This window comes from Python bivittatus, unplaced genomic scaffold (genome assembly GCF_059951505.1).
Source record: "Python bivittatus isolate LINGU-HERP-01145 unplaced genomic scaffold, Pbiv_v1 ctg000610_np1212, whole genome shotgun sequence".
NCBI lineage: Eukaryota > Metazoa > Chordata > Lepidosauria > Squamata > Pythonidae > Python > Python bivittatus.
This window is the reverse complement of record NW_028277088.1, coordinates 33,143,200-33,157,327: the sequence shown is the minus strand read 5'-3', so window position 1 is coordinate 33,157,327 and position 14,128 is coordinate 33,143,200. Positions and strand designations below refer to the sequence as shown.

The following is a 14,128-nucleotide window of genomic DNA, read 5'->3' as shown; positions in this document are numbered from 1 at the left end:
AACTGTAACAAACTTTTTTTTTCCTGAATAAAACAGGAACCTAAAATTCAAAAGTAGATCAGTAGTTTGGAAAACTACCTTAATAACAGTACACCCTAAATAATATATATATAGGGTCTGATGATCATTCAGCAAGCAGATGGAAAGCCATCTGTACAAATACAAAAGATATTGGGGGGAGGAAGGCGAGTGGTCCTGCCCCAGGCAGGCCTCAGCCCTGGCATCCAGAATCAGACTGTGGTGAGTCTCAATCCCAGCTCCAATTATTCAACTTTCCTTTCTGAAGAGGGGCGCTGGGCCCTTTTCTGCAGACATCTTTCTACAGCGTGTGGAGAAAAACTTAAGAAGTTACTGAAGAATAAGCGCAGACACACCCCCAACTGTTGTGTTCCCCCCCCCCGCCCCCGTCCACGCCACCGCCCAACTCATAAAACTGTTGGCCGCTCGTCCCCGAGAGGAGTGGCTGCCCAGCGTGGCCTGGGTCTTCGGCTCCCGCTGCGGAGGCAGGCAGCGACGGCTGGGGTTGCCCAGCTGTTGGAGTGCGGCAATGGTCCCTCCTCCCAGCTGCGTCTGCCTCATCTCCCCCCACCCAGCAGCCCGTCCCTCCCCTCCGCCGCTCCCGACGCTGCAGCCGCCACCTCCTCCTCCTCCTCCTCTCCGTCCCAACCCCCAGCCTCTCTCGCCCGCTCGCTCTCCATCTCCTCTCACTGGCTCTCCCTTTCCCGCCGGCGGCCCTGGCAGAGTAGGCACCGCAGGGCGGAGGCGGGGGGGAATCTCCATGCAACACCATGACAGGCATCGCCGCCGCCTCCTTCTTCTCCAATACCTGCCGCTTCGGGGGCTGCGGGCTTCACTTCCCAACCCTGGCGGAGCTCATCGAACACATCGAGGACAACCATATCGGTGAGCCAGTGCAGCCGGGTGACGCGTGGGCGTGTGGGGACCCGCGTGGGGGTAGCGGAAAGGAGGACCCCCCTCCCAAGCCGCGCTAGGGCGGCAGCGGCATGGAGTGCGGAGCGGGAAAGGAGGGGCGTGGGGTCGAGGGAGCGGGCGAGGCTGCAGCCGGGAGCGAGCGTGGGATGAATGAGGGTAGAGGCTTGACGGGGAAGGGGGCGCCGGATGGGAGGGCGGGCGGCTGGGTGGCAGGCAGGCACGAGGGTGGTTGGGTGGGTGTGTTGGAGGGTGGGGAGGATGAGGGAAGGCGGCGGCGAGTAGCTGCCGGAGGTACATGGCCGGGCGGCTGCAAGGCGCACGCAACCGCAAAGACGACTGAGTTTGCATTGGCAGCGGTAGAGCGCCGAGACCCGGAGGAGGTGGAGGACGAGTCCAGCACGCCGCCTGCTGCTTCCGCCCCGGCTCTGGCTGTCAGGACTGTGGGGAGGGAGCAGCTGCCGCCGAGGCGGCCATTCCGCTTCCTCCTCCTCCCGCTGTAGCGGCGGCTGCGTCCTGTCAGAGCTGTTGCTAGGTGTGGAGGCGAGGATGGCGCGCGCGGCTCTCGTCCCCTTACTCCCGACCAACCCCGGACTGGCTTCGGGCACCGGGGGCGTCTCTTTGAGAAGGCGCCGTGACAAGCCAGGCAGGCCGGACGGACGTCGCTTGGAGGGCGCCGGCGGCGGCAGGAGGCGGGGAGGTTAAGAGGCTGCTGCAGGGGTGGCGGCGGTGCGGAAGGAGCTGCCTGTAGCGCTGCCGGCTGGCGCAGTGTCAGCGCGGCCGTGCGGGACACGCGAAGCGGCATGGGCGTGGGAGGTGCAGGGGCGAAGTCGCGGCGTAGCTCCGCCTCGCCTGGTTCCTGGTTGTTTCCATTGGGAGCCGAGCTGGGCCTCGAAGCCACGACCTGCCGGGCTGCGGAGATGGGCGTCTTGGCACGATGCGATCGTCACCTGTAGGATCTTCTCTCTCCCTTTCCCATTTTTTCAGGTGCGCCAAGCAAACGCCTTGGGAGTTCCAAGCGTGCCCCCCGAGTTGCGTTCTCCAAAAAAAGGACAGAGAACGGTGCCCGCTGTGAAATCCGGGCAGCGAGAATGAACTCGCTGATGGGAAATCAGAACGGTGCTCTCTTTAAGGGCGTTGGCTTTTAGTTTCCTAGTCTGTTTTCACACAGGGGTTAATAAAGTTCAGGAGGAAATCCCACAAAACTCGTGCGCCTTATCCAGAAGTAAATGTCCACAAGTGAAGGAAATCGCTTCGTTCAACAAGAATTTTGGACCGTGATTCCTAAGCACAATAATTAGGGAGAAAGTCTTACTTCAGGGGAGACAGGTTGTAGTCCACTGGTGCCCTAGAAATAATGACAAAAGGTACTGGAAAATGTGATCACTCCCTTATTTACAGCAGGCAACAATAGAGATTGTCTTGCGTAGGAGGTTGGCAATTATTTAGGATACCTTTCCTGGTTCCTAATCTGTGCTACAGCCTGCAAACTACTTTTGGGGGCGCAGATAGGAATGAAGTAATATAACTGCTGCAAAATAAAGAACAGGCTTGTCATTTTAAAAGTACTTGTCCTGCCTTGAGTGCATATTTTCATCGTCCAAACTGGAGTAATTCAGTAAAAATGTAACCAAATGCCACATCATGCTGTCCTGTAATAGTGGAGTGGACATTCTGTTCTGTTTTATAGCTCAGGAGGGAGGCCTAAATAGAGGGTGGGAAGAGGATAAACTGAAAAGTTTTCTAAAGAAAATTCCAGTCTTCTGCTTAAAAAAGTATGTGTAGTGTACATATATAACACATAATGCTCACTTCTAAAAACTCAGATTTGTTACTAAACCAATTAAGGTGAATAGGCTGTTTGCCAGCAGAGTATTCAGGAAATCAGAATGTTAGCATCAAGGAATCCTATTGTTTTCAGGGGACTTTCTGAAGAATAATTAGCAGCTGCACAGATTTAGGCCTTTCAGCAGTTAGAACAAATTCCAAAGTTCCCATATTTTTAATATTTATCATACAATATGTTTTGTTTCAAAGTTGATGGGTTTCAGTCCTGTATCTGTTACTTATCAAGCTCAAGCTCAACCTCCTGGCAAAGGGCCCACCATTTACTAGAGCCAATCCACCATCTAGAGTTGCTATCATTCTGTCACTAGTAGCAGCTGATTTCTTCATCCTTACTAATAGATGCAATGAGAAGGAAGAACTGGTTGCTTCCTCACTTAGTTTGAGCCCAAGCAACAGTAATGCCTATTTGACCCACCATCCCATTGAGTCAAGAGAAAGAGTGAGCAAGTGGCTGCATTGGTTCTTGCTCTGGCTGCCAGTGTGGCTCTGGAAAAAAGGAAGATGATCTGGTTGTGGTGGGGAGTGTGAATTACAGCAGCATTTGTAATAGCTGGAGCCCTTTACAATTCAATAGGGAGGGGAAAGAGTGGCCAGTGGGAGGTAAAGTCAACTAATTCTCATGTGGTACCACTTTTCTTCCCATTCAGTAATAAGAACCTCGCAGTACAATTCCATAACAATCCCTTGGTTCAGTAAGCTTATGTGTTATATATGTACACTACACATACTTTACTCTTTGCTGGGAGAAAAATGTTCCAGCTTACCACTTTTTCCAGCTACCCTATCCTTTAATTAGGGCACTATACTAGGTGAGAAAGTTCATGCTGAGGAATGCAGCAGCATGGGTAGTTATGAGCATACTACATATAGCTATATACAGTGGGGCAAAAAAGTATTTAGTCAGCCACCAATTGTGCAAGTTCTCCCACTTAAAAAGATGAGAGAGGCCTGTAATTTTCATCATAGGTATACCTCAACTATGAGAGACAAAATGGGGGGGAAAATCCAGAAAATCACATTGTCTGATTTTTAAAGAATTTATTTGCAAATCATGGTGGAAAATAAGTATTTGGTCAATATCAAAAGTTCATCTCAATACTTTGTTATATATCCTTTGTTGGCAATGACAGAGGTCAAACGGTTTCTGTAAGTCTTCACAAGGTTTTCACACACTGTTGCTGGTATTTTGGCCCATTCCTCCATGCAGATCTCCTCTAGAGCAGTGATGTTTTGGGGCTGTCGCTGGGCAACATGGACTTTCAACTCCCTCCAAAGGTTTTCCATGGGGTTGAGATCTGGAGACTGGCTAGGCCACTCCAGGACCTTGAAATGCTTCTTACGAAGCCACTCCTTTGTTGCCCGGGCGGTGTGTTTGGGATCATTGTCATGCTGAAAGACCCAGCCACGTTTCATCTTCAATGCCCTTGCTGATGGAAGGAGGTGTTCACTCAAAATCTCACGATACATGGCCCCATTCATTCTTTCCTTTACACGGATCAGTCGTCCTGGTCCCTTGGCAGAAAAACAGCCCCAAAGCATGATGTTTCAACCCCCATGCTTCACAGTAGGTATGGTGTTCTTTGGATGCAACTCAGCATTCTCTCTCCTCCAAACACAACAAGTTGAGTTTAGACCAAAACATTTTACTTTGGTTTCATCTGACCATATGACATTCTCCCAATCCTCTTCTGGATCATCCAAATGCTCTCTAGCAAACTTCAGACAGGCCCGGACATGTACTGGCTTAAGCAGCAGGGCACATCTGGCACTGCAGGATTTGAGTCCCTGGCATCATAGTGTGTTACTGATGGTAGCCTTTGTTACTTTGGTCCCAGCTCTTTGCAGGTCATTCACTAGGTCCCCCCGTGTGGTTCTGGGATTTTTGCTCACCATTCTTGTGATCATTTTGACCTCACGGGGTAAGATCTTGCATGGAGCCCCAGATCAAGGGAGATTATCAGTGGTCTTGTATGTCTTCCATTTTCTAATTATTGCTCCCACAGTTGATTTCTTCACACCAAGCTGCTTGCCTATTGCAGATTCAGTCTTCCCAGCCTGGTGCAGGTCTACAATTTTGTTTCTGGTGTCCTTCAACAGCTCTTTGGTCTTGGCCATAGTGGAGTTTGGAGTGTGACTGTTTGAGGTTGTGGACAGGTGTCTTTTATACTGATAACAAGGTCAAACAGGTGCCATTACTTCAGGTAACGAGTGGAGGACAGAGGAGCCTCTTAAAGAAGTAGTTACAGGTCTGTGAGAGCCAGACATCTTGCTTGTTTGTAGGTGACCAAATATTTATTTTCCACCATGATTTGCAAATAAATTCTTTAAAAATCAGACAATGTGATTTTCTGGATTTTTTTCCTCATTTTGTCTCTCATAGTTGAGGTATACCTATGATGAAAATTACAGGCCTCTCTCATCTTTTTAAGTGGGAGAACTTGCACAATTGGTGGCTGACTAAATACTTTTTTGCCCCACTGTAGCACCATTACTTTGTAAACTGGCTTCTGGTAGGCTTCCAGGTGCAATTCAATGTGCTGGTTATCACCCATAAAACCCTACATGGTACAGAGCCAGGTTATTTGCAGGATTGCCTCTCTCCCATTAGATCTCCCATCCCACATGCTTTTCCAGACTGGGCTTGCTCCAGACCTTTTCTGTGTATCAATGTCATTTGGTTGGAGCTAGGAAATACACCTTTTCCATGGTAGTACCCACTCTGTGGAGTGATCTCACCCCCCAAGATTTGTTTGGCCCCAACCCTGCTAGCCTTTCAGAAGGCATTAAAAACCCAGTTTTTCTCCTGGGCATTTGGATCAGGAAGTTAGAGGTGTCCATCTTGGGAAATGGCATAATGTGTTTGATGGCCAAAATGTATGTCTGTTTTTAAATTTTTATAACTCTTGATTGTTGTTTTTAATGTTATATTAGTCACACTGAGTTGCTTGGCCATAATCAATAAACCAATAAATCTCTATCTCCTTCATAGAATCATAGGGTTAGATGGGACCTTGGAGGTCTTTTAGTCCAACCCCCTGTCCAAGGCAGGAGCCCTCATACTATCTCAGGTAAATGGTTGTCCAATCTTTTCTTGAAAACCTGCAGCAATGGAGCAACCCACAACTCCGGGAGGCAAGCTGTTCCACTTCTTAATAGTCTCACTTTCAGGAAATTCCTCCTTATTTCCAGGTTGGAGCTCCCTCTAATGACCTTCCACCCATTGCTTCTTGTCCTACCCTCAAGTGCTATGGAGAATAAATTGACACCCTCTTCCCTGTGGCAGCCCTTCAAGTATTGGAAGACTGCTATCATGGCTCCCTTCAGTCTTCTCTTTGTTAAGCGAAACATACCTAGTTCCTTTAGCTGTTCTTCGTAGGATTTAGCCTTCAGACCTCTTATCATCTTTGTTGCTCTTCTCTGCACTCTTTCCAAGGCCTCAGCATCTTTTTTGTATTGTGCTGACCAGAAACCAGAACTGGATGCAGTTTTCCAAATGTGGCCTCACCAGTGTGGTGTAGAGCAGTACTATCACTTCCCTTGATCATGATCACTATCCCTCTGTTGATGCAGCCCAGGACTGTGTTGGCTTTTTTGGCAGCTGCAGCACACTGCCGACTCATATTTAAGCGGTGGTCCACTGGGATACCTAGGTCCTTCTCATAGGCACTACTGTTGAGCCAGAACAAAGGAGGGAATACCCTAAAAGTTGTCTTCTGGAACATGGAGTAATTGCTTCTCTGTGTTCAGCTCTAAAAAAGAGAGAAAGAGGGTGGGTGGTATTGGTGGGATAGTGTATTTATCTTACTTATTGTGATGGAATGGAATTGTGAAGGCTAGGCTCAGGGAGATAAACATTTTCTTAGCTCGCTGGAGGAGCGTGGGAGCAACAAGAGGATGAGACTGGCACCTCCCTGAGGAATTCACACTGTTGTGGCTGGCTGGCTTGGGAGCTGGGGTTTCAGTCTGGGAAGATTCTTGCTAGAGGTTGTAGCTAATAAACATAGCTGAACTGAATTTGCATTGTCTCTAGGAGTTCCTTGGGCTAGGCCTGACACCTGTGCTTGAAATGTGAAAAGACCCAAAGTCAGAACAGTTTGCATATCCCAAGTTGAGTTGAGTGGGTCCCACGTCTGGGCTAAGTCTGTTATTATGAGAAGAATACTGAAACTAAATTTCAGAAATCATACTTAAAGGATGTTTATTCTTGTATTTATGGATGTGACATTTTCTGGCCTTAAGCACAAGTATTGTTAAATGCACACTAAATAGCCATATTCTGTTCTACTCTTCTGGTCCAGGATCTCCAAAATAGAAATTCTAGCACATGGAACAAGTTTTTGGCTTGGAATGTACTATTCTTTGTTACAAATGTGTGTCTTGGTAAGGAGAAATTTGTTGCTGTATTCTACAAAAAAATAAGGAATGAGTTTCCATATCTGGAAACCTGCTATAAATTTTTTAGACTGAGTTTACACTGTCTAAATTATAAATATTAGTATTTTAATGCTGTGATTTGATATGCAACAAAGGGCAGCCTAAAAATGGCCAATCATTTTATATTATGGATCTATTTGATATGGTAATATATTTATATAAAATTTAATACATGAATATGCACCAATTGGAAGCAGTGTCACTCATAAGTGCCCAGTGAATGTCACCAAAGTGTTTGCTTGTCATAGTTTCAGGCCTTGTATGCTAAAGATTAAATTTGAGTACTTTATTCTCATGAATTTATCTATGTAGCAGACCTTTTCTGTCTTGGGGGTGTGCATTCCTCCTTAGTCACCCATGCCTTGATCACCTCATGGGTAAACTATTGCATACATTCTACAGTGGTGCTGCCCTGAAGACCACTTGGAAGTTACAAAACGCAGTGGCATAAGCAGGCCTCTCTAAGTAACACCTCTGCTTTGAGAACTGCACTGGTTACCAATAAGCTAGGTGTGGTTCAAGTGCTGGTTGTTATCTGTAAAGCCCTGCATGGCATAGGGTCTAGCTATCTGAGGGACAATACATTTCTTCTAGTGGCTGCTTGTCCTGTGTGATCAGACAAGAGTCAACTAGTTTTGGATCCCATCAATCGAGCGATGTCATCTAGTGGAATCCAGGAAGTAGGTCTTCCCTGTTGCAGCACCTGTCCTTTGGAACAGAAGGCCCATGGAGATTTATATGCTCCCTCACTCTACCCACTGTCAAGCAAGCCCTAAAAAGTTAGTTCTTTCCCTAGGCCTTGGGTTAGGGTGTTTGGTGGGCCCCTTTAGATTGGGGGTGATGTGGGAGAATAGTTTTTTAAAAATCTGTTCTCTTGGGATGATTATGTTCTTTTCTTACATAATGTTGTCTTCTCGTTTTTTATGAAATTCCCTGGAGTTGGGTGGCTTAGACATTTAATTAATTAATTAATTAATTAATTAATAACTCTTCACACACTATATCCTTACGGACGGGTGGAAAATCCACCTGCCATTTCTGCACATGTAAAATATCGCTCATCCATAAAATCCTACTCCCATTTTATGCATGCAGAAAATATATAAATTGTGCAAATGCACATGTATACAGTCCCATTTAGATTCATTGGATGCTCTGCTTTATCAGATACTGCTTTCCTACATTAGTTCATTAAATCAAGGGTCTATTCTACTTGTCTTGCAATTGCTTGCTAAAAGACTGCCTAGCTTGATGGCCTTATCAGAGGGAAGAAACTTTTTCCTTTAGTCTACTTCAAAGCTATAAAATAAGGAGGCCATTACAATCTTACCCATCTGCCTTCTCTAAATTTAGCACTATCACCTGCTGTGGACAAAGATTGATAGCTAATTTACAAAAGTGGGGAAGTATTTTATCTGTGCACCCAATTAGCAGAATTTTTCCCTTCTTCGGAGCAAGGCTATTGAAAATACTTTTAATACTTTATTACAGAGCACATTGTACGTATGGGTGGCAAGACTTTGGTTTTCTTTGTCATGGTTGTCCAATGTGGGTATTAGAGACAATAAGCTATGTTAATAGGATAAGTGAAAGTTGTTCCCACTTCTTCCTGTGGACCATATCCATAAAGCAGAGTGTGCATCACATGATGCTCCAACCCTCCTGTTGGTTTGCAAGGCCAGTGATCCCTCACCATTGATTACCGTGGGTTGAGTTAATGGGAGTTTGCTGCCCCGTCATGAGGGGCCCTGGATGTACAAAAGCCAATCTAGGAAGTTGGCACACCAATCATGCATACCAAGCTGTTGGTACAACCCTATCCCTATTGATCAGCTGTAACAGAGGCATTAGCCAACACTCAGTGCCAAACTATGAACTGCAAGCAGTAACATTTGTAGTCATTTAAAAACGATAATTGCTTTTGTATGTCATTATTAAAAATGATTCCCCATATCTGCTCTCCTCTTTATTCCCCATTGCAGACATACAGTGAGGCAAAAAAGTATTTAGTCAGCCACCAATTGTGCAAGTTCTCCCACTTAAAAAGATGAAAGAGGCCTGTAATTTTCATCATAGGTATATGATGAAACTATGAGAGAAAAAATGGGGAAAAAAATCCAGAAAATCACATTGTCTGATTTTTAAAGAATTTATTTGCAAATCATGGTGGAAAATAAGTATTTGGTCACCTACAAACAAGCAAGATGTCTGGCTCTCACAGACCTGTAACTACTTCTTTAAGAGGCTCCTCTGTCCTCCACTTGTTACCTGTAGTAATGGCACCTGTTTGACCTTGTTATCAGTATAAAAGACACCTGTCCACAACCTCAAACAGTCACACTCCAAACTCCACTATGGCCAAGACCAAAGAGCTGTTGAAGGACACCAGAAACAAAACTGTAGACCTGCACCAGGCTGGGAAGACTGAATCTGCAATAGGCAAGCAGCTTGGTGTGAAGAAATCAACTGTGGGAGCAATAATTAGAAAATGGAAGACATACAAGACCACTGATAATCTCCCTTGATCTGGGGCTCCATGCAAGATCTTACCCCGTGAGGTCAAAATGATCACAAGAATGGTGAGCAAAAATCCCAGAACCACACGGGGGGACCTAGTGAATGACCTGCAGAGAGCTGGGACCAAAGTAACAAAGGCTACCATCAGTAACACACTATGCTGCCAGGGACTCAAACCCTGCAGTGCCAGATGTGTCCCCCTGCTTAAGCCAGTACATGTCCAGGCCTGTCTGAAGTTTGCTAGAGAGCATTTGGATGATCCAGAAGAGGATTGGGAGAATGTCATATGGTCAGATGAAACCAAAGTAGAACGTTTTGGTCTAAACTCAACTCGTTGTGTTTGGAGGAGAGAGAATGCTGAGTTGCATCCAAAGAACACCATACCTACTGTGAAGCATGGGGGTGGAAGCATCATGCTTTGGGGCTGTTTTTCTTCAAAGGGACCAGGACGACTGATCCGTGTAAAGGAAAGAATGAATGGGGCCATGTATCGTGAGATTTTGAGTGAACACCTCCTTCCATCAGCAAGGGCATTGAAGATGAAACGTGGCTGGGTCTTTCAGCATGACAATGATCCCAAACACACCGCCCGGGCAACAAAGGAGTGGCTTCGTAAGAAGCATTTCAAGGTCCTGGAGTGGCCTAGCCAGTCTCCAGATCTCAACCCCATGGAAAACCTTTGGAGGGAGTTGAAAGTCCGTGTTGCCCAGCGACAGCCCCAAAACGTCACTGCTCTAGAGGAGATCTGCATGGAGGAATGGGCCAAAATACCAGCAACAATGTGTGAAAACCTTGTGAAGACTTACAGAAAACGTTTGACCTCTGTCATTGCTAACAAAGGATATATAACAAAGTATTGAGATGAACTTTTGATATTGACCAAATACTTATTTTCCACCATGATTTGCAAATAAATTCTTTAAAAATCAGACAATGTGATTTTCTGGATTTTTTTCCCCATTTTGTCTCTCATAGTTGAGGTATACCTATGATGAAAATTACAGGCCTCTCTCATCTTTTTAAGTGGGAGAACTTGCACAATTGGTGGCTGACTAAATACTTTTTTGCCCCACTGTAAATGTATGTCTGCCACATGTCAATAGCCATTTGCTGAAGAATCTGTAATTCAGCCAGTGTAACAGAGTTAGTGTAGATTTCCCCAAGATAATTTATAGTTAATGTTTTTTTTCCTTACCAGATAAGCAATAGAGGCTAATGAACTTGCTTTGACTTTACGCTCTGCAGTCTTTCTATATGCTACTGTGAAATTTTTTTCTATCTGTCTTATTTATCCATACATGCACCGATCCATTTCTTCAGCTTGTATAGCTGCTCAACTCACAACAACTCTGGGCAGCTTGCAAACAAAAACAATAATAAAAAACAATGCATATCAATTTCAATCAATACATTATGCCCCCCCCCCCCACGAGATAAACTTACTTAACATTCCAGCTCAATGCTTGAGGGAACATCCAGTTCTTCAGAGCCTTACAAAAGACATTAGGGCCAGCCCATCTGAATTTGGGGTGGGGGGAAGCTATTCCAGAGGAGAACTTTAATGTCTTTGAGGTCTTTTAAAAATACTTTTCATGGTGTGAATAGTCCTTCTTTCCAATTTGGTGACTCTGTTTTCATTTAGGCCACTTTGCCATCTTGGCATTTTCTCAGTTACAGTAGAATTAATCAGCTGCCTGTAATTAAGGCATAGGCTTAATTACAGGCAGTGAAAGAAATATACACTTCAACCAGGATTGTATCACAGGTTGTCTTCAGGGTTAATATACATGCCACTACTACAGTACTGTATGTTTTAAAATCTCTCTACCCTTCAGTTTCAAACTGCTCGGTGATTTGATTGTTTATTAATTCCACTTTTAATAGTGGATTGATACATAGAATGTTTTAACATGTACCTGACTGGAGCTTGAACAAATGTCTTCAGTTATTTGCAGTGTAAGTGCTGGGTCTTCCAATTTGTTCCTCCTGAGTGGAAATAATTATTTAGCTTCTATGCTAAATATGTTCATCTTCACTGCTGTGGTACATATCATACATTGCAGCTTTGCCTTCTCATGCAATGAATAATTTGCTCCTCTTTTCAGGTAAGCTATATATAGATAAATTAGTTGGATATACTCTTCAGTCATTTTGGCTCTAAGGGTGCATTGGCTGCCCAGAGGTGGCTTAGAGATGTTGCATGTCTGGGCATGCATACGTGTCCTTCCCATACACTTATCCACATTCCCCAAAATGCATCAATAACGGATCTCCTCATTCTGAGAAGGGTTACCATAGGTTTTTCCCTTCATTCTAGCAACCCTGTTCAGTTTGCTAAATTCCTGCTGCTCTTTGCACTGCCTCCGCTAAAGCTGTGCCGGCTTCATAGTTGAATTTGTCACATGTATCAGAACAGGGATAGGCAACCTTTTGGGGCCAGAAGTCCACTTGGAGTTTTGCAACATGTGGGAGCCTCACAAAACAGCAGCCGTGGGGGTCTTGTCAGGTCCTTGTTTACTATATAACAGCCAGCTCCCACCCACCCCCATCCCAAATAACATCCCAATGGCAGCTTTATGGGTCCAAAGACTTTGCTTGGTGCTAATATTAAGCTTGGTGCTGGTGTTTTCTTTGCAGCATGTCAGCTTATTTTTTATTTTTAAATTTTAGTTTAAAGTCAGCTGGAGCAGGGAGCCTGCTGAGCATCAGGAAAGGTGTCTGGAACATATTGGTATTCAACAGTACAATGTTGCTTACCACTGAATTAGAAGCATTGTTTCACTTCCAACTGGTCTGTGATATGCTGCTGCATGATTATTATAAAGGAGGAGTTATCAAAGTGTGGACTGTGACCTGGGAAGTTGAAAAAAGCTTGAATGGGAGTTGCAATCCTTTTGCAAGATAGAATCAAGTTTTGAGAGCGCTCCTGCTTTGCCTATGTAGCCCTGGTAGTTTGGGCATGCAAAGCTGCAGTACTTTCAAAACTTGCTCCCATTTTTCTTGGATAAGTCCCCAGCTGGCTTGCCCAAGCAAAGTAGGGAGCAAGCCAGCTTTTGAGATTGTTTCCACTTTGCCTGGGCAAGCCTCATGGCTTCCACATGCAAAGTTGGAGCACCGTCAAAGCTCTTTCCAGCTTAGCTCAAAGCAGGCTTATATAGTCAAAGTAAGGAGCAAAGGCCCAAATGAACTTGGAGACTTATAATTATTTTTATTTATTTACTAGATTTATAAGGTGCTCCAATAATTATTGACTTAATATAACGTAAAACCTAAAACACTAATACCATACTTATTCACACTCAACATAAATGACATAATAAGCGAACACCATGCTGCAAAAAGAACAATAGTGCAACTTCTTCATTTCTAAGGTTTTTGTGGCTTTCCTAAATTCTAATAAGTGTGGGGGCATTCTAACCTTCAGAGGAAAGTTGTTCCATAGAACAGAGCAGTGATTGAAAAGGGGCCTCCTCAATCATCCTTATAGATGATATTCCCAGAAAGAATAAACACAGAGCCAAATTTTCTAGATCTCACTGGGCATGTAGATACTGTTAGAAGCAGGTGATTCCAAAGTTACTTTGGTCCTGCGCCATGTAGGTGATGATCAGTACCTAAAAAGGTGATAACCAGTATCTAGAATGGGACCTGGAAGCCAGTTGATGGCCAATGCAGTTCATGAAGTAATAATATTATGTGCAAACTGAGATACATCTGTAAGTATTCTAGCTGCTGTGTTTTGGAACAGCTGAAGTTTCTAAGACAGCCCATATGGAGTGTATTGCAGTAATAGCACCTAGCAAGAAGTGACTAAATCATCAGTATTCATGAGGGAAGCCTTTCACTTCAGGAGCATTGTAAGCGGTGCACAGGATGAAGCTTTACAAAGGCCTGACTAGCTACAACTGCCACCTGCTTCTTGAGCAGGGGCCAATAAGTGAAGGAGGATGTCCAAATTATGAGCTGGTTCTATATGGGGGAACAAAAGAGACCTGAACAAGAACCTTCCTGGAATTGGAACTTCAAATCCAAAGTCACTCTGTCATTTTAGGATTAAATCTAAGCTTGTTCCTCCTTGTCCGGATCCTAAGAGCAGGGGTCAAGATGTAGAGCTGAGTATCATCTGCATATTGATGTTACCAGACCCCCAACAGTCTCATGATGTGATGGAATGTGTCTGCGAAGGGGGAGGTGATGTGATGGAATACAGTAATGCAGCAGGTTCTCAGGAAGGAGGGAGCACATTCCAGGAAGGGGGGTGAGATGAGACAACACAGTCCAGAGCTGGGTTGTGGAAGAGGAAGAGATTTAGGATAGCCACTCCCCAAAATCTCCCAGGGTATATCCACTAGGTTACAGTAATATAGATTTAGTCTGGCAAGATTCTGTCTATATGGTA

General features: G+C 44.9%; 1 protein-coding gene across 1 annotated transcript in view; it reads left to right on the top strand.

Moving 5' to 3' along the window:
- Positions 1 to 611: 611 nt before the first annotated feature.
- The window catches only part of JAZF1 (JAZF zinc finger 1), a 130,707-nt gene continuing 117,190 nt past the window's right edge, over positions 612 to 14,128 (top strand). The window contains exon 1 of the mRNA XM_088150719.1: positions 612 to 903. Within this exon, the coding sequence (XP_088006845.1) occupies positions 789 to 903 (115 nt within the window). The 5' untranslated portion in view covers positions 612 to 788. The remainder of the gene's footprint in view (positions 904 to 14,128) is intronic.